Here is a 25,753-nt window from a genome sequence, read left to right on the forward strand (position 1 = left end):
GGGGTCACCCAGGTGGACGGTGGAAAGTGCTACCATGGGCAGGAGTCAGATGTTGTCAATCCCCCAGGGCTGTATGGACTGGCAGGAAGGCCAACATTGCTGGTTGAATTCCAATAGCCATTGTCTACAGGGGGTTAAAGGCCGATGTGTTACTATGGTGGGTACCCCGCTGTCCATCTAGTTCCAATGGGCTTCATGGTGGCCCTGGCTGGTACTGTGGACTCTACTCAGCATGTCCCCCCTAACCCCCAAATCCCCGCGCCCCTGGCCCTGTCATTTCCCGGCACCATGGGGACTCTGGTCCTGGTGCCCATCCCGATGCCAGGGGTACCATAGGCTGGCACTTCCCATGCCAGCAGCGCGCTTTGTGGTCCTGGTCCAGTGCCTCCGTAGGGGCTACAATGGGCATTGCGCTGGGTGGGCTGTCGGATGCCCCTGGTCGGGGGGTATGGAAGAGGGTGGTGGGGTGGGGGCACCCCTACAGCCTGTGTCACTCTGCAGTACCAGGGGCCAAGGCTGTTGGTCAGTGAGGTGAGGAGCGAGGTTGTTGCTCTGCAGGCTGTAACAATGGCGGTCCGTGCCTGGACACCGCCCAGTCTCGTGGGGAGGGTCACCCCAGCCCCTTGGCCCATTCCCGCGTCATTCCCCTCCCCCCTCGGCCCTGGCAGGGCTCCCACCCCCCACCCCAGCCAGCCCGGCCAATGTCCGGCTCGGCAGCCCACAGTCATGCCTCTGTGTCTGACCTCCTCCTCTCTCCCTCATCAGCCACATCGCTGGTTTTACGATTTTTAAAAGCACAAGTGAACCACTGTTGGGGATTTGGCCCATTGGAGGTGGAGAATCGCAGAGAATACCAGGTCAGGCCCGCTAATGATGTGCAAATGGTGCATACTGTATATGCGCTCCTGACTGCCTTGACAACGTTGTCGAGGTGATGGAGGATTGCGATTTGGCGTCAAATCAGCGCTCCCTGCGATTTCGGCATCGGAACCGATTCTCCGCCCAATCGCGTTTCCTGATTTCAGTGCGAGCCAACAGAGAATCCTGCACCTTAATCTTTTTCTCTCCTTCCATCTATCGCACCCTCCACACACTGACAGATTGCTGCTTCTTCAGCAACCAGTTCTATCTCTCTGATCTCTCTTCACACTTTAAGCAAACCCTTGTCCCTCTCTTTCATTTCAGGCAGTGAAAAAGTCCCAGTGTCAGTGCAGAAGGGAGCACAGACTTTCTGGAGATGTGGTGTAATTTGACTCTCGCAAGCACCAGCCCAGTGACCAGCATCGTACCTACCTTAGTGCAGTGTTAGCCATTCGGGTTTTCATGCGAACCAAGCTTGGGGCAATCAGAACATCGTATTCATTACTTGATACAAAATATATGCAATATTAATTAAACAAATAGGTTTGAAAATAGATTTAATGTTTTAAACAGTCAGAAATCAAGACCGATACCTTCACTTGGCTCCCTTCCAGTCGGGGAACACTTCAGCGGTCAAGGGCATTCAGCCTCTGATCTCCGGGTAAGCGTTCTCCAAGGCGGCCTTCAGGATGCGCGACAAGGAAGAATTGCCGAGCAGAAACTTATAGCCAAGTTCCACACACAAGATTACGGCGTCAACTGGGACCTGGGATTCATGTCGCGTTACATTGACCCCCCACCATGTGGCCTGGGCTTGCAAAATCCTACCAACTGTCCTGGTTTGCGACAATTCACACCTCTCTAACCTGGGGTTACCCCTACCTCTGAATCTGTAAAGACTTGATTACCTGCAAATGCTCGCAATCAAAGCATTGTCTTGCATCTTTGACTTTGTCTATATATATATTTCTGGAACAGACCTCTTCATTCACCTGAGGAAGGAGCAGTGCTCTAAAAGCTAGTGTTTGAAACAAACCTTTTGGACTTTAACCTGGTGTTGTAAGACTTCTTACGATACTTTCACTGCCAGAGAACAGCTTCAAAAGGGTTTTGCATTTTCACTATTCCTAAAGCTGGTCTGCTTTGCACATTCTTCAAGATGGTGACAATCTGTTAACAGAAGAGTTCTGTTTCTGACAGTGTGCTCCAGTTCATTTCAAATAAACATATTTCTTCAATAGTGAACCATTTATATTTTATCAGCATTGGGAGGGAAAAGAATCAACAAAGCTGTAAGTTCAGTTCCAACAAAGAATCATAGTGGACTCAAAATGTTAACACTGTTTCTCTCTCCATGGATGCTGCCAGACCTGTTACATTTTCCAACAGTTTCTGTTTTTATATCAGATCTCCAGTGTCCGCAGTATTTTGCTTTTATTTAACAAATCTCTAAGTACAGTATTGGCATCTGCACTCTTGACATTTTCCTTGCTTATGTTCTATTGCCTGCCACTCCAAACACAGCATCTGAACATCTCATTGATCTTTGGCTCATTACCAATCTCCTGTAATCTCTTTTTACACCAATAACGCCCAATTTCTTTCAATTTCTCACTTCAAATGAAGGATGAACAAATTTAAATAAAAGCAAAATACTGTGGATGCTCGAAACGTGAAATAAAAACAGAAAGTGCTGGAAAACCGCAGTCGGACTGGCAGCATCCAGTCCAGGATAGAGAAACAGAGGTAATGGGCTGAATTCTCTGCTGTCAAGATTCTCCAGTGCACCGGCAGAGCCCACAGACCCAGGGATTTCCTGACAGCATGGAGCTGCCCTCAATAGGAAATCTGATTGGCCGGCTGGCGGGACAGAGAATCCCACTGCTAGCGGGGGTGCGCCGCAGCAGTAAACTGGTACAGCGGGACGGTGAATCCTGCCCAATGTTTCAAATCCATATGATTCTTTTTCACAACAGATTTGAATTTTGCTGCAAACCCTGGCTTGCCAAAATTGCACATTCCAACCACCATTTCAATCATGCACCTCAATTGTTTTGTGAAAACCACCATCTACCGGCTAAACAAAACCAAGTTGTTCAGTTAGCAGCCCCTGTGTCACATGATTTTGTGAGAAAATTGAGAGCAATCCGACTTCTGTTCTTCTGAAGGCCAAATCGGTTTTCAGTGCTTCACAGAGTGACTCTGCAAATCTAATTGCATTGTCATTTAAGGGTGACCAGGCACAGAGAAGGTAACAGATCCAAAGAACCACAGAATCCCTATGGTGCTGAAGAGGGCCATTTGACCCATCGAGCCTGCACCAACCGTCTTAAACAGCAGCTTCCCGAGGCCCACTCCTCCCCACTAACCCTGTAGTTCCATAACGCCACCTGAACTAACATCTTTGGACACGAAGGGGAAATATAGCATGGCCAATCCACCTAGCCTGCACATCTTTGGATTGTAGTAGAAACCGGAGTACCCAGAGGAAATCCATGCAGAGACAGGGAGAATGTGTAAACTCCCACAGACAGTCACCCAAGGTCAGAATCGAACCTGGATCCCAGACACTGTGAGACAGCAGTGCTAACCACTGTGCCACCTCTATGGTGGGCTATTTCTCTTGTTTCACTGAGCAAGCGACCCTTCAACTTCCAAGCCATTAAAAACCTGACAACTGGGGCAAAATTCTCCCCTATCCGGTGGGGCGGGGGGTCCCGGTGTAGCGGAGTGGAGAGAACCACTCCGGCGTCGGCGAATTCTCCGCACCTTTAGGGGCTAGGCCCGAGCTGGAGTGGTTCCCGCTCCGCCGACTGGCGCCAAAACCGGTGCCAACGGCCTTTGGCACTACGCCAGCCGTGCATGCGCCGGAGCGTCAGCGGCCGCTGACGTCACCACCGGCGCATGCGCGGTGGAGGGGGTCGCTTCCGCCTCCGCCAATCCCGCCGGCACAGAGGTGGTTTAAACCACGTCGGCGGGAGAGGCCGGACAGCGGCAGGACGTAGGCCCATCGCGGGCTGGAGAATCGCCGCGGGGGGCCCGCCGACCAGCGCGGCGTGATTCCCGCTCCCGCCGATTCCCGGGTGGCGGAGAATTCCGGCCACGGCGGGGGCGGGATTTACGCCGGCCCCGGGCGATTCTCCGACCCTGTGAGGGGTCGGAGAATTCCGCCCGTGATTCCTGTCTAACAGCAATGTGGTTAATTACTTCTTGCTTAATTAGTGACAGACTACAAATAGTGGTCTAGTGAGTGAAACTCATACTCATATTGTAATTTTAAAACAACTCAGCATTGTTTGGCTCTACAAATTAAAAGCATCAATTCACCACAAGTCTGTGGCTGATTCACCACATCTGGCATGCATATTGGACAACACTGCTTTAGAGAATGGTTTTGAGGAGCTGGCAGTTTGTGATATATCACCGAATGTGCAGGATACCATCACATCAGAGGGTGAAATTACGTATCACTCATGTTATAACTTCAATGATCTAGGCTATTGATGAGTAAACTCCAGTCCCTACGTCTGTTATTTTTTATCCTCAGGATGGGGATATCTTTGGAAATCCATGAAATCCCTATTTACACTGAAAAGATGCTGGTACCATCTTCTTAAGCCTCTCCAGCCTCTGTGATGTAAATGCTCCCAAACCTATTTGGCAATTGAGTGTCAAGATCTTGACCCAGTAATAATGAAGGAATGGCAATATCTGTCCAAGTCAGGGTGGTGTATGATTTGCAGAGGACACTGGAGGTAATGGTATTACCAAGCTTTTTCTGCCATTGTCCTGCTAGGTGGTGGAAGTTGCAGGTTTTGGAAGTGTTGGCAGAAGTCTTGGTGATTTAGTAAAAAGAACATCCTGGAGAGAACCACAGTACACTGATTATGCAGTAGGTAGATGCTCAAGTGTGATAACCTTCCAACCCATTCAGAAAAAAACAATTATCCAGATTGTTTTTTTTAATAAATGTTTTTATTCTCCATTTTCACATTTTCCTCCAAAATTTACACCCCACCCACAAACAGTAAACGGTAACAAATACAAAATCAATACCCTTAACAATAACAATGATCCCATCCTCCTACCACCCCCAAACAACGGCCCACCTGTCAATATATGCATCCAATATAACAAACCCTCCCACGGTGGAAACAAAAAAAACGAAGGAAAAACAGAAAAAAGGAGTTCGGGACCGCCCATGGTCACCATAGAGTCCACCCCCCCCCCCACACTCAATGCCATCCAACCTCTGAAAGAGTACTGTACGTGATACCTAAGAGTTGTAAGCCACCCCCCTCTCCAACTCTTCCCATCCACTGCCTCATGTAAAACTCCTCCCCCACCTCCCGGTTCCTTCTCCCCAACTTTCCACCCCGGCTAGACCACTCGGACCCTGTTCTGCCAGGCTCCGATGGCCGCAGCCCCTCCCCCCACCTCACTCCCGTTCACTGGCCGGTTTAAACCGGCCAGATGAAGGCCCCAGCCCGGGTCCCTTTCCCCTTGCCCGGCCCCAGGAAAGCACAGAAGTCCCCGTTTAGCACACACACCCCGCATATCAACCTGCACCCCAAAGAGCCTTCATTTAGAGTGAAAGTCCCATCACTTCTCCTGTCCAAATATATACAACATTGGCTCCTTTAGCCCACACACCCGCACGCAGTGAAACAAAAAAGAAGAAAATACAGTGCTGAGGTTACATCGGCACATGGCCATTTCTCAATTTCTCAGTTCTGCCACAGTCCTTCTGCCTTCACAAACTCCTCCGCTGCTTCCGCCGTTCCAAAATAAAAGTCCTTGAGCTTATAAGTCACCCTCAGCTTCGCTGGATATACAATGCCGCTCTCCACCTTGCTAATATACAGTGCCCTCTTCACCCGCTTGAAAGCAGCCCGCCTCCTCGCCAGCTCCACCATAAAGTCCTGGTATACACGTATACCAGCTTCAGCCCACTGCACCACCCGCTTCTGCTTGGCCCAGCACAGGACCTTCTCCTTCACACTGTACCTATGGAAGCACATAGTCACTACCCTTGGCGGCTCACTCGCCTTTGGTCCAGGCCTCCACGACCGATGAGCCCGATCCAGTTCATATCGGGAGGGATCCTTCCCCTCCCCCAATAGTTTCGCCAGCATAGCGGCAAAATACTCAGTCGGCCTCGGCCCTTCAACTCCTTCGGGCAGCCCCACAATCCTCAAATTCTGTCGCCTGGATCTGTTTTCCAGGTCTTCCATTTTCCCTCGCAGATCCTTATTAATCTGCATCACCTTCCGCATCTCCTTCCCCATCGAGGTAAGTTGATCACCGTGCTGCAATAACGTTTCCTCCACTTCCTTCAGTGCCTCACCTTGCTCCCGCACCTCTGCCACTGCACCCTCCACCGCCGTCATCCCCGGGGAAATCGCCTCCTCCACCAGCACACTCAAAACCTCCCTCATCTCCTTCCTCATTGCCTCCAAGTGTTTTGTAAACTGCCTTTCGAATTCTGCAGTCATCACCTTGGTTATTTATTCAGCCGTAGGCAATGCGGCCTCCCCTGGTGCTCCAGCCTCCTTTTTCCTTGGTGACCCCATGGTGACCTCTCCACTGCCCGATGGACCTTCTTGCTGATCCTGGACATCTTCTTCTGCTGTGCCTCCTGTGTGGCTTCTACGTGCCTTCTGCCTGCTTTTTACACATCCATGGAGCCTGGGAGCGGGCTTAAAGCCCGAAAATGCCGTTCCCGACCGGGAGCCCTCAGTTGCGCGGCTGCCTCCCACCCGGTGTCACAGGAAGTCCCCCTCCAGATTCTTTTTTAAGGTTGACTTTTAAAGTAAATCAGCATTGAGTAACTGTTCTTAAAGGGAACTCTATCTATTGTCCCAAAAGTGCTAGAAAATAATTATTGATTTATGTGAAGGTTGCTAATATTGTGCTCATGCCCGGCAACATAGCACTTAAAAGTTGAAACTAATAGCTTTTTTTTGGTGTATGTTTTTCACCTATCATCTTCTTAATAGGACACAGGTAAATGGCTCATCGGATTTACTTTTCCCTTTGAAACGGGGTATTATTGCAAGATCTGAGCCTTTTGTTATATTGTGCTCTCTGTTGCCTTTCTGTTTGGGAGGTGTAAATAAAGTTAGTTCAATATTGGCCGCCAGCTATGAATCCACGTTGTGAGCGTTTCGTATTACAATACAACACAGAAAGATGACAACAAGGCTGCAATCAAATGTTTAGTATGAGAAATTAAAGACCAAACATCACTATGTCACATTTTTGGAACTCTTAACGTTGATTGAGGAATTTTGAGCGATTTGCCCTGGCAAAGTACCTCCTCATCTCTAACCTGTCTTTCTTCATCAAAGTCCTTGAATGTGCCGTGACCTCCCCGATCTCTTTCACATAACTCCATGCATGAATTCCTCCAATCAGGTGTCTAATCCTGCCCCAGTATTGAAACATTGCTTATCAAAGTCACAAGTGACATCCAATGTAGCTATATGAAACTGTCCAACTCCAGCTTTCTCAAGCTGTTGACAGCTTTTGATGTGGTTAGCCACACCATTCTCCTCTAAAGCTGTAATCTGCTGTTATCTGGCTGTGTGGGATTGCTCTCACTAGGTTCCATTAGTATCTAACCAATTGTTGCCAAACAATCACCTACAGTGGCTTTTCTTCCCACCTGTTACCTCTGGTGTATCCAAGGATCTACCCTGAGCCCCTTTCTACTTCTCAACCAAGTGCTTCTCCATGGCAACATCATCTGATAATCCTATGAGCATATTATCATCAAAAGCAAACTCATTTCTATTGTTGAATTTTCTAGTCAGTTTCTGTATGATTTGCTGTTTCAATGTGCATTTTTTACTGTAGATTTATTTCCATTAAAATCAATTTTCCATTTCTATGCTCATCACTGAATTGATCCAAACCCCTTTTAAATTTGAAATCATACAGACCAGTCAACTGGTCATGGCAAATTTTATATTAATTCACAAAGTAATGACCTTCATATCATTCATGAATAGTGAAAAAAACAAAGTCGGTAGAGCAGATCCCTAGAGAATTCCACAAATCTTGTGCCCCCACCAGATAAGGCATTTATGTTTCTAGATTCAAACCACTAAAAGCATTTCCCTGAGGTTTTTTTTTTCAACAAATAAGAAAATTTGCACATGAAGTTCTGGCCTGTTGTTTTTTGAAAATCCAATTAACTTCTGGCCCAAATCTTCTGTTAAAGGATCAGAATCCCTATTTCCTGTGCTCGTGTAATGGGGAGGAAGGGAAATCTGCTCCCCTTGCTAAATAGCTCCTCCACTTGAGTAAACATCAGGAATAACAAGAGGTGAAGTGGGCAAAAAATTGGCAGATGGGTTATAGTGTGGGAAAATGTGAAGTTGTTCACTTTGGCAAGAAGAATAGAAAAGCAGGATATTATTTCAATGGACGGAGACTGTAGAATGTTGCAGTGCAGAGGGGTCTAGGTGTCCTTGTACATCAATCATAGAAAGTTAGCATGTAAGTGTAACAAGTAATAGGAAGGCAACAGACTCTTTATTGCAAGGGGGCTGGAGTATAAAAGTAAAAACGTCTTACTGCAACTCTATAGGGAATTGGTGAGACCAAACCTGGAGTACTTTGTGGTGCCTTTGTTCTCCTTACTTAAGGAGCTAGACAGATATTTTATCTACAAGAGAATTAAGGGTTATGGGAGAGTAGGCTAAAGAATGGAGTTCAGGCCAAAATTAAATCAGCCAGTCTTATTGGATGGTAGAGTAGGTCTGGTGAACCAAATCGTCTACTCCTGCTCTATTTTCTTATGATCGTATGTCTTTCTTGTGATTAATTTTGCACAAGTAGGTCTAAATTCTTCAGATCAGTGCTAGTTGTTTATAAAGATCAAGTTGGTGATTGCCTCCTTAAAGTATAATATTATACTGATTGTCACACTCAGCACTGATCCGGTGTATTAATTTTTCACTATTAACCTTTGCTACTGCTGATTACAAAATGCTCCATTCCACAAGGAGTTCAAGACATGTCCTGACAATTTTTTATCCAAAGAGTGTTAATACATTGCAATGCTTTGTGGTTTTCAAATATTAAATTTGTAATAACCAATATGAAGAATTAATGCAACACATTTGCTATTTTATGATCCGTGTAATATTTTCATATAATTTATCCAAAATGAATCATTTGCATCATAACACTATGCATTATTTATAACTAAAAGAATTGTAGCCCATCTTGCTATTATTTACTGTTTATCTTTCCAGTGTACCCAGTTTTTCCTCAACTGATTTCAGTATCATCCCAAACTTTACTACTCATTCCTTGTATCTCACTCTATTAATATCCTTTGTCTTTTGTTATATTCCTCCATGGAAGGTTAAGAAACAAACGAGGCCTAAGGTTCCCAATCTCAGAGACTCAGTATTCACAGGGTATTTTGTTTAAGAAACATTAATCTCATGGAGAGTCAGTGAAGACAGTTTCCAAGTATATGATTGAGATGATACATAAATGAGGCTCAAGCATTTGCAAAATATTGCAAAATGCTTCAAGCTACCCACAAAAAATACCTATAAATAGTGACAATTCCAGGTCAGTTTCTGAGACATTGAACGCTTTTGGAGTGTTTACTACTAGTGGTGCAATAGTTTCACTGCTGGTTCACTTCCACAGTTCAGTTTCACAGAACTTCCAACACCTTGCTGGATCTATTATATCTGGGATGTGATGTACCATCAATTCGACTCAAGACACATTCACCCCTTGTGGAGAAAGAAGGCGGGGGGGGGGGGGGGGGGGGGGGGGGAGGTGTAAGTGGGAGAGAGAGAGATTGGGGGGGAGGGGGGGGTATGAAAATCGATAAAGGTGGGCTGCCCACTGGCTCGTGGCAAAACGATACTACTACTACTAACAACAGAATAACACAAAATGTCCAAAAAAAGTCCCATGGCCGCATCAGATGGACATGATCAGCCTCTCGGGTGCCCGTGGTGTTTTGGTGGACCGTCGCAGTGGAGCCGGTGACGTCGGGCCGATGGTCGTCCTTGCCTCCGGGAGCGCAGTCGTAGATGTGTCTCCGTACCCCGGGCCGGTGGTGGAGACGCTGTAATCGGGGAAGAGGGGGCATGTGCGCTGGGTCGTGCGGGCACGGGGGGCACTGGGGGGAATTGGGGTTGGGGGGGGAGGTGTTGATGTAAGGGGAGAAGGCCGCACGCTGGCGGGTGCCAGGTCCCGAAGCGAGTCCGTATCCTGCCGACCATCGGGATACTCCACGTACGCATACTGCGGATTGGCGTGGAGTAACTGGACTCGCTCAACCAACGGGTCGGACTTGTGCACCCGCACATGCTTCCGGGGCAAGATGGGCCCGGGGGTGGCCAGCCAGGTCAGGAGAGGGGATCCTGAGGACGACTTCCTGGGGAAAACAAGAAGACATTCATGAGGTGTCTGATTGGTAGTAGTACAGAGGAGAGACTGGATTGAATGGAGGGCGTCGGGGATGACCTCTTGCCAATGGGGAACAGGGAGATCTCTGGACTGTAGGGCCAGCAGGATGGTCTTCGAAATGGTGCCATTCTCCCGCTCGACCTGACCGTTACCCCGGGGGTTATAACTGGTCGTCCTGCTAGAGGCTATGCCCCTGCTGAGCAGGAATTGATGCAGTTCGTCGCTCATAAAGGAGGACCCCCGGTCGCTGTGGATGTACATGGGGTAACCGAACAGGGAGAAGATGGATAGAAGGGCCTTTATGACGGTTGTCGTGGTCATGTCGGGACAGGGAATGGCGAAAGGGAAGCGGGAGTATTCGTCAATAACACTCAAGAAATATGTGTTACGGTTGGTGGAGGGGAGGGGCCCTTGAAGTCTATACTGAGACGTTCAAAGGGGCGGGATGCCTTGATCAGATGCGCTCGTTCGGGGCGGTAGAAGTGCTGTTTGCACTCGGCGCAGACGTGGCAGTCCCTGGTGACTGTCCTGACTTCCTCAACGGAGTAGGGCAGGTTGCGGGTCTTAATAAAATGGTAAAAACGGGTGACCCCTGGATGGCAGAGGTCCGTGTGGAGGGAGCGGAGGCGGTCAATCTGCGCGCTGGCGCAGGTACCGCGGGATAGGGCATCGGAAGGCTCCTTGAGCTTCCCAGGACGATACAAGATATCGTAGTTGTACATGGACAACTCGATCCGCCACCGCAAGATCTTGTCGTTCTTGATCTTGCCCCTCTGTACATTATCAAACATGAAAGCTACTGACCGTTGGTCTTAGAGGAGGGTAAACCTCCTGCCAGCCAGATAGTGCCTCCAATATCGCACAGCTTCAACTATGGCCTGTGCCTCCTTTTCCACCAAGGAATGGCGGATTTCGGAAGCGTGGTGGGTTCGTGAAAAGAAGGCCATGGGTCTGCCCGCTTGGTTCGGGGTGGCCGCCAGAGCTACGTCAGACGCTTCGCTCTCGACCTGGAATGGGAGGGACTCGTTGATAGCATGCATCGTGGCCTTTGAGATATCCGCTTTGATGCGGCTAAAGGCCTGGCGGGCCTCCATCGACAGGGGGAAGGGGGTGGACTGGATGAGGGGGCGGGCTGTGTCGGCGTAGTTGGGGACCCACTGGGTGTAATATGAGAAGAAGCCCAGGCAGAGTTTGAGGGATTTGAGGGTATTGGGGAGAGGGAGTTCCATCAGGGGGCGCATGCATTCGGGATCGAGGCTTATCACTCCGTTACGCACTACGTATCCAAGGATGGCTAGACGGTCGGTGCTAAACACGCACTTATCCTTATTGTAGATTAAATTAAGGAGTTTTGCGGTTCGGAGGAATTTTTGGAGGTTGATGTCATGGTTCTGCTGGTCATGGCCGCAGATGGTGACGTTATCGAGATACGGGAAGGTGGCCCGTAAACCGTGCTTGTCGTCCATTCAGTCCATCTCCCGTTGGAAGACCGAGACTCCATTTGTGACACCGAATGGAACCCTGAGGAATTGGTAGAGGCGCCCACCTGCCTCAAACGAGGTGTACTTTTGGTCACTCGCGCGGATGGGGAGCTGGTGGTAGGCGGACTTAAGGTCCACCGTGGAAAAGACTTTGTATTTCACGATCCTGTTAACCAGGTCGTAAATACGGGGGAGAGGATACGCGTCCAGTTGCGTAAACCTGTTGATGGTCTGACTGTAATCAATGACCATCCGGTTTTTCTCCCCAGTCCGAACTACCAGCACTTGGGCTCGCCAGGGACTGTTGCTGGCCTCGATGACTCCTTCCTTAATGAGCCTCTGGACCTCGGACCCAATGAAGGTCTGGCCCTGGGCACTGTATCGTCTACTCCTAGTGGCGACAGGTTTACAATCTGGGGTGAGATTAACAAACAAGGAAGGGGGGTCCACTTTGAGGGATGCGAGGCTGCAGACAGTAAGGGGGGGAATAGGGCCGCCGAATTGGAAGGTCAAGCTCTGCAGGTTGCACTGGAAATCCAGGCCCAAGAGTGCCGGAGCGCATAGACGGGGGAGAATGAGGAATTTGAAGCTTTTGAAAACCCTCCCCTGGATCGTGAGGTTCGCGATGCAACACCCGGTGATTTGGACGGAGTGCGAATCTAAGGCTAATTCAATTTTAGTTTAACTGGATGGATGGGGAGCGCGCAGCGTCTTACCGTGTAGGGGTGGACGAAATTTTCCGTGCTTCCGGAGTCCAGCAGGCACCTCGTTTTGTGTCCGTTGAACTGAACCGTTGTCGTAGTCTTAGCGAGTGTGCGTGGTCGCGACTGGTCGAGTTTCATGGTGAGAGTTCCAGATCGTCCTCAGTGGCAGAGTAATCACTTGCAGGGCCTTCTGTGTTGGCCCAAGATGGCGGCACCCAGGACCCGCACGTGGAGTTGGGGTCCCAAGATGGCGGCACCCAGGACCTGCACGTAGAGCCGGGGCCCCAAGATGGCGGCGCCCATAGCCCGCACATGGCGTCCGGGGCCCAAGATGGCGGAGCCCGTGGGAACCTCGTGGCGGCTGGGGGCAGTGTCAGCAGCGTCTGCGGGCCGGTCGGAGCGGTTGGGAGCGAGGGTCGGGAGGACCGTGGGGCCATTGCGGGGGCCGGGAGGCGGGCCGGAGAGGTCGGTGTGCGGCGCTGGGCCCTAGGGGAGCCCGGGGGGGTGATCCGCGGTCGCTGTGCGGAACAGCAGCGACCGACTTGGTCTGGCAGACCACCGCGCAGTGGCCCTTCTTCCCGCAGCTCTTGCACAGAGCGGAGCGGGCCGGGCAGCGTGGGCGTGGGTGCTTGGAGAGACCACAAAAATAGCAACTGGGCCCTGCTAGTTTGTCGGAGCGACCCGCGGCGCAGGCTTGGGGGGGGGGGGTCGGGGTCCACGGAGGACGGGGGCGGCGCGTGTCAAGAAGTCCAGGGGGTTGCTGCTCGGCCGGGGGCGTATGCGCGGGCGTTCAGGTCAGCAACCTCCAGGGAGATTGCAAGAGTCCGTGCTTCAGCCTGGCTGAGGGTGTTCTTTTCCAGCAATCATAGAACATAGAACAGTACAGCACAGAACAGACCCTTCGGCCCTCAATGTTGTGCCGAGCCATGATCACCCTACTCAAACCCACGTATCCACCCTATACCCGTAACCCAACAACCCCCCCTTAACCTTACTTTTATTAGGACACTACGGGCAATTTAGCATGGCCAATCCACCTAACCTGCACATCTTTGGACTGTGGGAGGAAACCGGAGCACCCGGAGGAAACCCACGCACACAGGGGGAGGACGTGCAGACTCCACACAGACAGTGACCCAGCCGGGAATCGAACCTGGGACCCTGGAGCTGTGAAGCATTATGCTAACCGCCATGCTACCCTGCTGCCCCGTTGGCGGATAGAAGGGGACTGCATGCCAGCAACATAAGCGTCTCTGATTAAAAGTTCCATGTGCTCAGTCACCGAAACTTGGAGACATGCGCACGTTCTCCCTAGAGCCGCGAGGGCCTGGTAAAACTCGTCGAGTGACTCACCAGGGAACTGTTGTCTAGTCGCCAGGAGATGCCGTGCGTATACTTTGTTGACCGGCCGGAGAAAGTGTCCTTTGAGAGTCTCCATGGCCGCATCATAATCGCTTTCATCCTCAATCATTGAGTAGATCGCTGTGCCCACGCATGAGTGGAGGATGTGGAGTTTCTGCTCCTTGGTGGGCTTGCCGGCTGCAGTCGTCAGGTAACTATTAAAACACGCCTGCCAGTGTTTAAAAATTGCAGACGCATTTGCAGCATGCGGGCTGGTGCGGAGGCAGTCAGGCTTGATGCGAAGCTCCATTCCAAAATTCTAGCTGATTAAATTAATGTACCATCTATTCGACTCAAGACACAATTAGGATCCGAACTGTGGCTTTAACTCTGGGTACTTATACCCCGCCTCGGAGGCGGGGCCTACTTGCCTCTCGACCAATTGGAGAGCAGTCACATGACTAGTCCCAACCAATCGGACGAGAGGCACATGACCAGCCAGAGCCAATGGGAAGTCAGTGCTCATATCCATACCACCACAGGATGATACTGACCATTGGTAGTACCTCAGAGCCCATGTCCAGTATCAATGTGCTGCAAAGACTTGGCACGATGCTGCTTTCTGAATAATGACATTGTGCCTATTTCTTAAAAGCCAGTCCAATGCCTGCATGTGAAAACTTTTCTGAGGTGACTTAAAATTCCTTTCCATTGCAAGAAAAAGCCTGCTGGATTTACAGAAAAATTACATGGACATGTGTTAATATGAATAGTAGTCCTAATCTCATATACCTAATCTGATCCCAAATCTTATTAATCTCTATTTCACCATCACTTATCTAATGTAGATGAGGTACAACTAATAATAATATTTATTGTCACAAATAGGCTTACATTAACACTGCAATGAAGTTACTGTGAAAAGCCCCTAGTCGCCATATTCTGGCATCTGTTCAGATACAGATGGTGAATTCACAATGTCCAAATTACCTAACAGCATGTCTTTCAGGACTTGTGGGAGGAAACTGGAGTTCCGGAGGAAACCCACGCAGATATAGGGAGAACATGCAGACTCCACACAGACAGTGACCCAAGCCGGGAATCGAACCTGGGACCCTGGTGCTGTGAAGCAACGCTGCTAACCACTGTGCTACCGTGCCGCCCAACTTCTGTAATGTTTTTCAGATTCATAGGGCTGGAATCTCCTTTTCAGAGACTAAGTGCTGATTCTGTGACTAAATTGTGAGTGTTCTACGTGAACAATAGTGGCACCCGTCACAGATCTATTCAGGACATCCTAATGGGCTAGCACTGGCACTACGTGAATTAGTGTAATTCCAATGCATGTCAGCGTGCGATACTATGGGGTCGGAATCGGCACTGGAGAACCTGACAGGCAAGAGCTGCATAGAGGCACTCCACTCCCCACACACCCTCATCCCAGCAAGGGAGATGGTACTGGTTGCACTGGAACACGCACCATCCAGTGATGGGTCAGCTGGGGCCCGAGGGTTCCTAAGAAATTGAAAGGTCGGGCCCGTTAATGATATACCAATGGCGTTTACCATACAATTTGCATGCCCACGCCTGTATCGAAGAACACATTCACGCCGCTGTCAAAGCACTAGATCATGGCACTCCGTCGGGTGCCCGGAGCTAGCCTCAATTTTCAGCTGACATGCGATTCTCCGTCCAATCATGCTTCACTTTTCCGGTGTCGCTGGACAGAGAATCTAGCCCATATAGTGTTTGAAGATTATTCTCCTGTTTTGGTGTTTGTCTAAAATTAAACTTGAGATGAGATTCCTACATTTAGTTCACAACAGAACTCCCAAATTAGTTAGGCAGATTAAGAGCTCGTGATGTGTAGGTTCTGACTGGCAATTCTAGGCTTCAACAGCTTATCTAACTTCTGGCTTCATTAATTGCTACCAGCCAGATCTCATCGCACTTCCAATTACTTCCACATTTCTGGACATATCTCTAGGCCTTAGTGTGGTGAAGACAAAATAGATCAGCTGCATTGTTGTACTTCCTTGGCACTTGTAATTTGCTTGTCCATTTTGATAAGGGCAAACTTATTTTCGTCCTCAGGTCTATGCTGGTGCCCCATTGCTGCACACCTCAAAATCATAGAATTTACAGTGCAGAAGGAGGCCATTTGGCCCATCGAGTCTGCACCGGCTCTTGGAAAGAGCACCCTACCCAAGGTCAACACCTCTTCCCTATCCCCATAACCCAGTAACCCCACCCAACACTAAGAGCAATTTTGGACACTAAGGGCAATTTGTCATGGTCAATCCACCTAACCTGCACATCTTTGGATTGTGGGAGGAAACCGGAGCACCCGACGGAAACCCACCCACACACGGGGAGGATGTGCAGATTCCACACAGACAGTGACCCAAGCCGGAATCGAACCTGGAACCCTGGAGCTGTGAAGCAATTGTGCTATCCACAATCATACCATGTCTGGGATATTAAGGTATTGAGGTCGCATTTGTCTGATTTTGGTCTCTTTGGACCAACAGCTTCCTGCAATGAGCATCAACTGTGAGGCACCAGAGGACCCTCACAGCTCCTCATCCAGCAAACTATCTCACTCAGGGAGCATCTTGTAGAATTTTTACACCATAAAGGTTGAGCGAATTAATTTGCATAGTTGTTAAAAAGTAATTAATTAAGGCAAACATTTCCTGGCAACTTTGAACGAATATTGTTACGGGAAGAAACAACTTGTATATAGCACTCTGAGTTACTTTCTCTGTCCACTTGCAATATTTGGGAGGGGGAATAATGTACGCATCTTTATGTAGGATTTCTGGAGAAGTCTTGATAATGGTATATTTTGTGAGGGTGTAGGGGTGGGAAGAACAATCATATAGGAAGTGAAATTATTTTGTATGCTACCTTTTATTCATTGGAAGTTTGGAGCCATATGTTATGTTCTTCTTTCTATGGATGCTTACTGTCCTGATTGACCATTTCCCCACCTTATGAGCATCTTCATATATTGTTGGAGGAGCTTGCCTTCCATTTTCATCATTGTTTGAGAGCTTTTTTGCAAATGCCAAAATGTTTTCTCAAAATTGGTTTCAGCTTAAAGAAAACCACAAAAATAGTTATGCTGAATGCTGGGAAATCAAATCTAATTTAGATGATGAAATTTGATTGAAACAAGCATTCTAATTAGAGGCTAGCATTCAAAGCTGAGCTAAAGAATAACTCAGTAGTGGAGCATAAATATGCCATGTCTTTTCTATTCTTTGCAAACACTTTTTTTGAAGGGAAGATTGAGAACTTCTGAAATGTAAATGGAATTTGGTGTGCCTAGGTATCCACGTCTCAATAATTTTAACATCTCCCAAGACACCTTTGTGACTTTTAGAGGTTACTGCCACCAGAACAGGAGACAGTGGCGTAGTGATACTGTCACTGGACTCGTAATCCAGAGACCCAAGGTCATGCTCTGGGGACCCAGGTTCAAATCCCACAATGGCAGATGGTGAAATTTGAAATCAATACAAATCTGGGGCAGGATTCTCTGTATTGTCACAGTAATGTGGTTGACTCTTAAATGCCCTCAAGGGCAATGAATGTTGGTCCAGCAAGCGACACCCACATCCCATGAACGAATAAAAAAAAGGTGCACACCAAAAGCAATGAACTATTTGTACATATGTATCACCCAGGTCAAGTGAATGGAAAACATGATTTTTCTTTGACTTTAGAATGCTAGATATATCCTTTGACACAAGTGCCAGCTCTCTTATTGGTTCAAAGATTTTCTTTGCCTTATCTAGTCTTTTATCCTTCAGTACTCTTTATACAGTTGATGTAAATTGACACATTTAAATTATTAAGTCTATCTGTATCAGGGAATACGTGGTTGTATGTAAATCTCATTTTTCAGCTATATGAACTAATTACAGGTAGTGTCTCACTTAATTCTACAGGTTGGCTGACATCAAGAAAAGTGAGGTCAGTCAGCTATGTCAGACAGAGTGACCACGCATAAGGTGGATTCATCTAGAACTGAAGATCTGATTACCCCACCACTGAAGGTCTTATCAACTCCATGTTTCATCCCATGGGAAGATGATCAACTGAACTATGCAGTTCACAGTTCACAGTTGCATGAACCCCAAGAAAATTTCACCCCTGTGTATATTTAATCTATTCATGGGACCAGTTTTCAATTCTTTACATCTCAGAAACTAAGGAGTTAACTTCTAGACCAGTCTTGCCAATTTGCAGTAGTTACGGCACTGAATGTTCAATAGTCCAGTTAATGTTGAATGATATGGTCCAAGGAGTTGGTGTTATAACCTGTCATTCATTTTGTTAAGTAACTGTCTATTTTTACTTGTTATTCAAATTGCAAAATTATCCCGTCTGCAACCGTTGTGCCTATTAAGTGTATAAGTTTACAAAACCAATGTTTCAAGGGTGATAATTATGACGTTGTAGATGTCGATGTGGGGTCTTGTGGTCAGGTGGTAGTACCCCTATCTATAATTCAAAAGCTTTCGGTATGAGTCTCACCGTGGGGCTATTCCTATACTCAAATCCTCTCGCTGTGAAGGCCAGTGTATCATTTGTCTTCTTTACCACCTGCTGTACCCGCAGGCTTACTTTCAGCACCTGATGCACGACGACACCAAGGTCTCGCCGAGTATCCACCTCTCTCAATTTACACCCATTCAAATAATAGTCTGCCTTCCTATTTTGCTACTGAAGTGGATAACCTCACATTTATCCACATTATACTGCAACTGCCATGCATATGCCCACTCAACCTGTCCAAATCCCACTGTAGCAGCTCTGCATCCTCCTCACAGCTCACCCTCCCACCCAACTTTGTACTATCTGCAAATTTGGAGATAAAACGTTTAGTTCTCTCTCATTCAAATCATTAATATATAATGTGTACAGAATCACCAAAATGCTTATGTAAGGCATCATAAACATACCTCTACATGTACAAAAACAAATAGTTTGAAGCCTAGCTATATGGACAAAGTTTGAATACAACACAACAGGATTGTGAACTTGGAATCTTTAGGGCTCAACAAAATAGTAGATTGACAATAAAAGTATCTGTATTTTGAAATAGTTAATGTTGCCAAGTTAGTCAAAGACAAATAACAGTGTAAAGAGACTATGCTCAGATAAGGTACATCATTTCTTGAGTCCTCTCTAGCTGTCTCTCACGGAACTGAGACACGAATCAGGTTCACCAAATCTATTTAATATTAAGGGGTGCTCTTAGACTATTCACTTGGTTTTGCTGTGCATATGGCAATGCTGTTTATTCTCAGATACTCCCTGGCGGCACATCAACCACAATGAATTTAAGCTATATGGATGTGAATGTCAGAAAGGGAACGGGAAGTCGAATATTGTTATGTGTATGGCTGGAAACTTTTAACAGAAGTTCCCTTGTTCAGGGGTATTTTATGTGGTTTCAGTGACTCGAGTTACACAGAGAAACTTTAAGCTATTAAAACAAGATAAAGTTGCCGTCATAATTTGCTTTAGCAGCCTGGGATAATGGTTGCTCCTGCATATAGTTTATTAGCAGACTGGCTGCAAAGATACATTTATTTTTATTCCAAGTTGGGTAGCAAGGAAATTATTGCTGAGTTTCTGCAAGAAATAAGACATTGGCAATCGGGACGAAGAGGTCCTAACCAGTGTGCTGTCTGCATCTGACACTAAAACAAGACATTTGGACTACATTAGCTCTCATCCTATAAATCCACAGCAGTAAAATGGGAATTGAGTGCTTGTACTCATTTTATTAAATCTGCGGGAAATCAAGTTAAATCTTCGAAACTCAGCGACCTAATTGCCGAACCGGGGGGGATTCAAACGCAGCAAAGCAAAAGACTGAACAAATAAATAATTCTTATATAATGTCCAGAATCGAACGCATGTGTTAGATTCGAGATTATAACAATCTGTTCGCAGCACAGATTTTTGATTAATCATTCTTACAGAAAATAGAGAGGCTATATCGAAAACAAAAAGCCTTGTAGACCAAGAAAAGGCAAACATCGAAAGTGTTCCTTAAACTCTCAGCAATGTGATATCATTTACTTGTTGGGTTAAGCGCGCCCGGTCACTGAGACTTTTAAACTTGTGCTGTTCAAACTCTCACTCACTTGTTCAAGTCACTCTCCGAGTAGTGGTTGATGAAAAGTCCCGTTACTTTCTCGTCCAGGTAGCCGGTGTAGTTGGCTTGAATGATGTACTCCTGCCCTGGCACCAGTTTGCTGTCCAGCTCGATCACCAGATACTCGTTCTCGAGTTCAGCCCACATGCGTTCAATGCTGGCAGTGGGGAGAAGTGTCACATCAGGAGAGCTCTCAGTGACAGTCAGCCCGGAGTAATTGAGGTGCAGACTGTGAAGGAGAATGACCTCCGTCTCCTCTCGACACATCACTGTCACATTGACCTGGCCCAGTAAGAAGTAGAGCTTGTCCTGCCCGGCCACCTGCTTTGGCCACAGCTCCAGTTGGTAGTGGCTGGGGGTCAGGCTGCCTGGTAAACGGCTGTGGTTCCACGGCCCCCAGCTCCCAGCCACCGCCGCCGGCAACACCTCGGCTTCCCCACTCCTTAGCATGGCGTAAAGAATCACAAAAACAGTGCAAATGACCAGCAAAGCGAAGCCGAGGAGGACGAAAAGCACCATCGCCTTCTTACTCAGATAGAACCCAGAGTTGGACTTTGGCCCCATTTCTGATCCCGGGTCCTGATGTGATCTGCGGCTCTGCGGGCTTTATTCACATTTTATTCCAGCTCTCCCTTTGCCGGGCTGAGAAAGGGTTGAAGCCGACCCCATTCGGACCAATATCAATCTGACTAGCAATCTGGAATAGTTTGGGAGAGGCCACACTGCACGTCAAACGCCCAGTGATATCTCATTTTACCAATGACAGAGAGCGCAGCGGTTTCAAATACTTTGGCAGTGCCTCACATCACTTTGAATATAAAGGTGGAGACTGAGCAGAATGTGAGCAATCAGATGAGAGGGATACGCGCCTTGTTCAGATTTAGACATTGAAAGCAGAACTGTATTGTAATGATACTTGCTTATTATTAAACTGGTAGAAAATTAAGACCAGCAGCCCCAATTGTTTGCAGCCGTTTGAAGATATATATCTCTGATTTGATGCCAGAGTGGCAGTTTCGAGCTCATGCTCCTAACTTAACTTCCCACAGCCGAACAGATCTTCATTAGCAGGAAGGACACCGCTCAGCCAGCATTACACAACTATTTAGTGAGGTCAGTTTCAGATCTTCTGGCGATCGCTACAAGTCCAGAAGCATTTCTTTAGTTGTTCCGAGTTGCAGAAGTCTCCAGGTGTGTCATATTAACTGCTGAAGGATTTTTTTTGTTAACCCTCAGGGCTTCTGAACAAACTAGTTGCTGCCGCACATGGATACAATAGTATACATTCCCCATGCAATCCAACACATCTAAGAGAATGAACTCATGAGGTCACGCAGAGTAGGGATAGGACAAGCTGCTCCAGGAGCAGGAGCGGGACAGAGGGCTGGATTCCCGGTTTTGAGGCTATGTCCTGAGGAAGTGTCTAGTTCAACGATGAAACAAATCGGCGAGGCCCCAGCACCGACCCTCTGGGGGGTGGGGGGTTGGTGATAGGACCATCAATTCACTCAGAGACACGAGTTGGAGTAAACTGTGGCTTTAATCGGCTTACAACTGAGCCTGCCTGCGACTGCACGATACTGAGAGTGGTCTCGCAGGACCGCAGCACTTACACTCCCTAAAGGGGGCGGAGCCCTGTACATGCTCCTCATCTCCCCCTGTGGGCAGAGCCGCACAGTGGCTCACAGATGGGGCCCACAGGGACAACAGTAAGGTACAGTGTGAATTACTATTTACACATTCACCACAGTTGGGCTAGCCGCCGCACAACATAAAACTCCCAGAGTTCACAAAGTAAACAGCTGGAGAATTGCCGGGTCCATGGCTGTGTATGCGCACGGCGGCGACCTGCAGCGGTCACACCATACAAATGGCGCCAGCCACTTGCGGACATGACCTGCCAGGTAGTGCCCCCCTGGACCCCCTTGCCACACCCCAGGCCACCCCCCACAAATCCCCCCAGCCGCCACCGAAGCCCCCCCGGCCAGCACCACGCCCCCAGCCCGACTGTGATGGCGCTGGACACAGTCCGCAGCCGCCACGCCGGTTTCCCAAAAACTGAGAGTGCGTACCCCGTGACATCGGGAACCCGGCCCATTAGGGGCAGAACATCGAGGGAGGGCCTTCAGGTAACGCCCTGAGGCCATACCAACGGCATACTCCCCGATGACGCCATTTTGGAGGGGGTGGAACATCGGGGAAGGGCATTCAGATAACATCCTGAGGCCGTCCCAATGGCGTACGGCATACTCCCCGATGATGCCATTTTGGAGGGGGCGGAGCATCCGAAAACAGGCACCGCAACGATTCGGTCGTAAAATGGGATTCTCTGCCCAATCACCAATTGCGATATCAGCATCGGGGAATGGAGAAACCCATCCAAAAGCTCTCAACTGGAGGCTGCATCAGTCCATGATGTTCAGGGAGAAATTCTGCAACCTGAATTTTAGTGAGGAACAAGTGTGAGACTTCTGTGTTTCCATGTTGGGACATCCTCACTATGTGCTGCAGGCACAACTGTAACCTCTGAACAGAGTGTGGATCACATTGCAAGTTGTCTGTGAAGTTGGCCATGTCAATGAATATTTGTGTGACAGACTTCTCCCTGGCTGGAGCTGGAGATATTTACAAATTTCATAGTTTGCCATCCACTGTTTCAAAAGGGAGATTACTAGGGTTTTCTATTCATTGAGGACTGACTACATGTCATTTTCACTGGCTGGGGGGAAGCAGATCGAGTGTACATAGTGCAGAGCATCTATAAATGCATACACCTTTCTTTGCGTCCTTCATAGTGGTTAGCACTATTGCTTCACAATGCCAGGGTCCCAGGTTCAAGTCCTGGCTTGGGTCACTGTCTGTGCGGAGTCTGCATGTTCTCCCCATATCTGTGTGGGTTTCCTCCGGGTGCTCCGTTTTCCTCCCACAAATCCCGAGTGACCTGTTTGTTAGGTCATTTGGACATTCTGAATTCGCCCTCAGTGCACTTGAACAGGCGCCGTAGTGTGGCGACGAGGGAATTTTCACAGTAACTTCATTGCAGTGTTAATGTAAGCCTACTTGTGACAACTATAAAGATTAATGTTATCACATTGTCTTTGACAATCTCTGATAGTTTGGGGACTCAACACCACAGTATCTTTACTCTGAGGCTAGGCAGAATCTTGAATCCCAAGCAAATTGTAGATTAAATTGGGAAACACATGTTTACCGATCAATTCCTTGTTCCAATGCAGGGTGCCATTGAATGCATCCGTTGCATGTCAACTCTGCCATATAGTGCAAATGTAAGAGTTTCCACTCTCTCAATGTCCGACTGTTGCATGGTTACAAAGAGAGAATCATGCAGCTCAATATCCTAGCTGTAGTCATGATACCTTTATTCTGTGGCAGTCCAATGTGTCAGCTGTGTTTCAGTCACCACAGCAAACCCAAGGGTGACCAGAAGGAGACATTGGCTATCTGGTGATGTAAGGCTGATGGCTTCTATGTAGAACCAAGCATACATGTGCAGTATGCATGCAATGAAATCCATGCTGCCACAAGAAATCAGCTTGGACAAACCAACGTTTATACATCCTGGAACCCACTGGAGGAATGCATCAATGCTTGGTCTAGTGAGTCACCATTTGTGGTGGTCTGTTGTATGCTACAAAATCTCACTTGCACCAGCAGTTCAGGAGCAACGCCTGACAAGGAAAAGCAGGAGCATGAGGGATATGAAGAGGAGGAAGAAGTGAGGAAGAGGAAGAGAGAAGATGACATAATTGGCCTTTTCTGGCGGGGCAGTCCATGACAAACATATCTGACTGCAATGCCAGTAATCACAACCCTGATTCCCCATTCACCAATAATTTCCACATCTCTGTCATTGAACATCACAGTGTGTACTTGGCCACAATATAACAATAAACATCCCAAACCAAATTTCTAAAGCATATTATTCCTTATGCAAGCAAAAGCAAAATAATAACCTTTATGCATTCCCTTAATGCCTATCTTCCATGAAGCCAAAGAACTGGAGTATTAGGAGGAGGAAAAGGAGGATGTTTACGAGGAGATGAATGATGAACAAAAGGAAGTGTAGCTGAAAACTTAAAAATCCCCTTTCTGGCTGAGCTATACGTAAATAACTAATTCTAGAATGCCACCTGTAACCTCAGCCATGTGATTTGCTTGTTCTAGGTAAATCAATCCTTGGGAATGCAGCATAGTTGGTGGAAATCTTTAACTGCAACTGGAGCTGGTCTTGTGGGAATGAACTCAAGCTGTCAGGCCCTCAAAGGTTTACTTCGCAATGAAACACCTTGGCATATGAGCTGGCTGGCTGACAGATTGGCATGGGTGGGAGGACGTATTACGTTATCCTGAGAGAGAACCAACCAGTTTGTGCTCCATTGAGCCACTGCCACTTCCTTGGAGTTGCACCTCAGTGATCCTATTAAAGTATTGGAGGACAGATTGCTGGACTGTTCTGACAAACTTTGCACACTATAATTCATACCCAAGAAGACAGCAATATGCACTTGCATAGTAGCAAATTGACCTTGCATGATCTCAGTCAGATCTTCCACTGAGACACTCAGACGGCTAGTGGAGCCAGCTTGCATTGCATAGAAGCTGAGGTATGAACCATTAGATGATCTGTGGGTAGTTGGGTACACAAATGTGCTGATGGAGTTGGCCATCACTTGTACAGGGAAGAGATAAACCTCTAACATTTCTATAGAGGCCTAGAGCAAATTAATGCTGGACTCCTATATGCTTTTTGAAATTGGTCACAGGTTTCTGGCAGGCTTGCAAATACACCAGACAAGTTGTTGTGAATACCCATCTATAGATTGTCCCACCACCCTGCTTATCTGAGTCCTCCTAGAAGAACCTATGTACAACACTGCCCTCAGCAAGCTGGACTGTGCTTTATCCTTGCCCCGTGACCTGGCTGCAGCCCATTTGGGCCTTAGGCTTCAACACATGATGATAGCCTCTAAATTATACAGTGTCAGCATCTGAGCTGACATTACCAGTGTGAAATTGAATTACAGTCTGTTTCCTTGCTGTTCCTCCAATGCCTGGCCAGATTAATTCATGAGTGGCTGAAAGAAGAAAGGCAGAGGGGTAAACTGATGGTGGGAGTGTGGTAGTCACCACTGTTGTATTGTATGCATCGCATATGAGGTGTATTACGGTAAAGTCCCTGTGGTACAGATACAGGAGTAAATCCCTGCCAGCTGGCTCCGCCCAGTAGGCAGAGTATAAATGTGTGGGCTCTCCGAGCTGCAGCCATTTCGGCCGCAGCTGCAGGAGGCTACACATCTCTGAGTAATAAAGCCTCGATTACTCTCTACTCTCGTCTCATTGTAATTGATAGTGCAACAATTTATTATGCAGAGAATTTAATACGATGGATCTCTGCATCAAGCCTGATCACCTGCAGCTGCACCCTCAAGCAGACAACGCCAAGGCAGCCTTCACACATTGGCTAGCCTGCATCGAGGCACACATCGGATCTGCAACTCAACCACCCTCAGAGGCACAGAAGCTCCAGACCCTTTACACGTGGCTGAGCTCCGACATCTTTCCACTCATCCGGGATGCGCCGACCTACGCTGAGGCCATGGCACTACTGAAGGACAACTACACTCAGCAGACCAACAAACTCTATGCCAGGCACCTCCTCTCCACGCAGCATCAACTCTTCGGTGAGTCTGTGGAAGATTTCTGGCGTGCCCTGCATGCCC

General features: G+C 47.9%; 1 protein-coding gene across 1 annotated transcript in view; it reads right to left on the minus strand.

Moving 5' to 3' along the window:
* The window catches only part of LOC119970440 (aminopeptidase Q-like), a 239,078-nt gene extending 218,320 nt beyond the window's left edge, over nt 1–20,758 (minus strand). The window contains exon 1 of the mRNA XM_038805049.1: nt 20,002–20,758. Coding sequence (XP_038660977.1) covers nt 20,002–20,576 — 575 coding nt within the window. The 5' untranslated portion in view covers nt 20,577–20,758. The remainder of the gene's footprint in view (nt 1–20,001) is intronic.
* Between the last annotated feature and the right edge of the window lie 4,995 nt (nt 20,759–25,753).

This window comes from Scyliorhinus canicula, chromosome 8, assembly GCF_902713615.1.
Source record: "Scyliorhinus canicula chromosome 8, sScyCan1.1, whole genome shotgun sequence".
Lineage (NCBI taxonomy): Eukaryota > Metazoa > Chordata > Chondrichthyes > Carcharhiniformes > Scyliorhinidae > Scyliorhinus > Scyliorhinus canicula.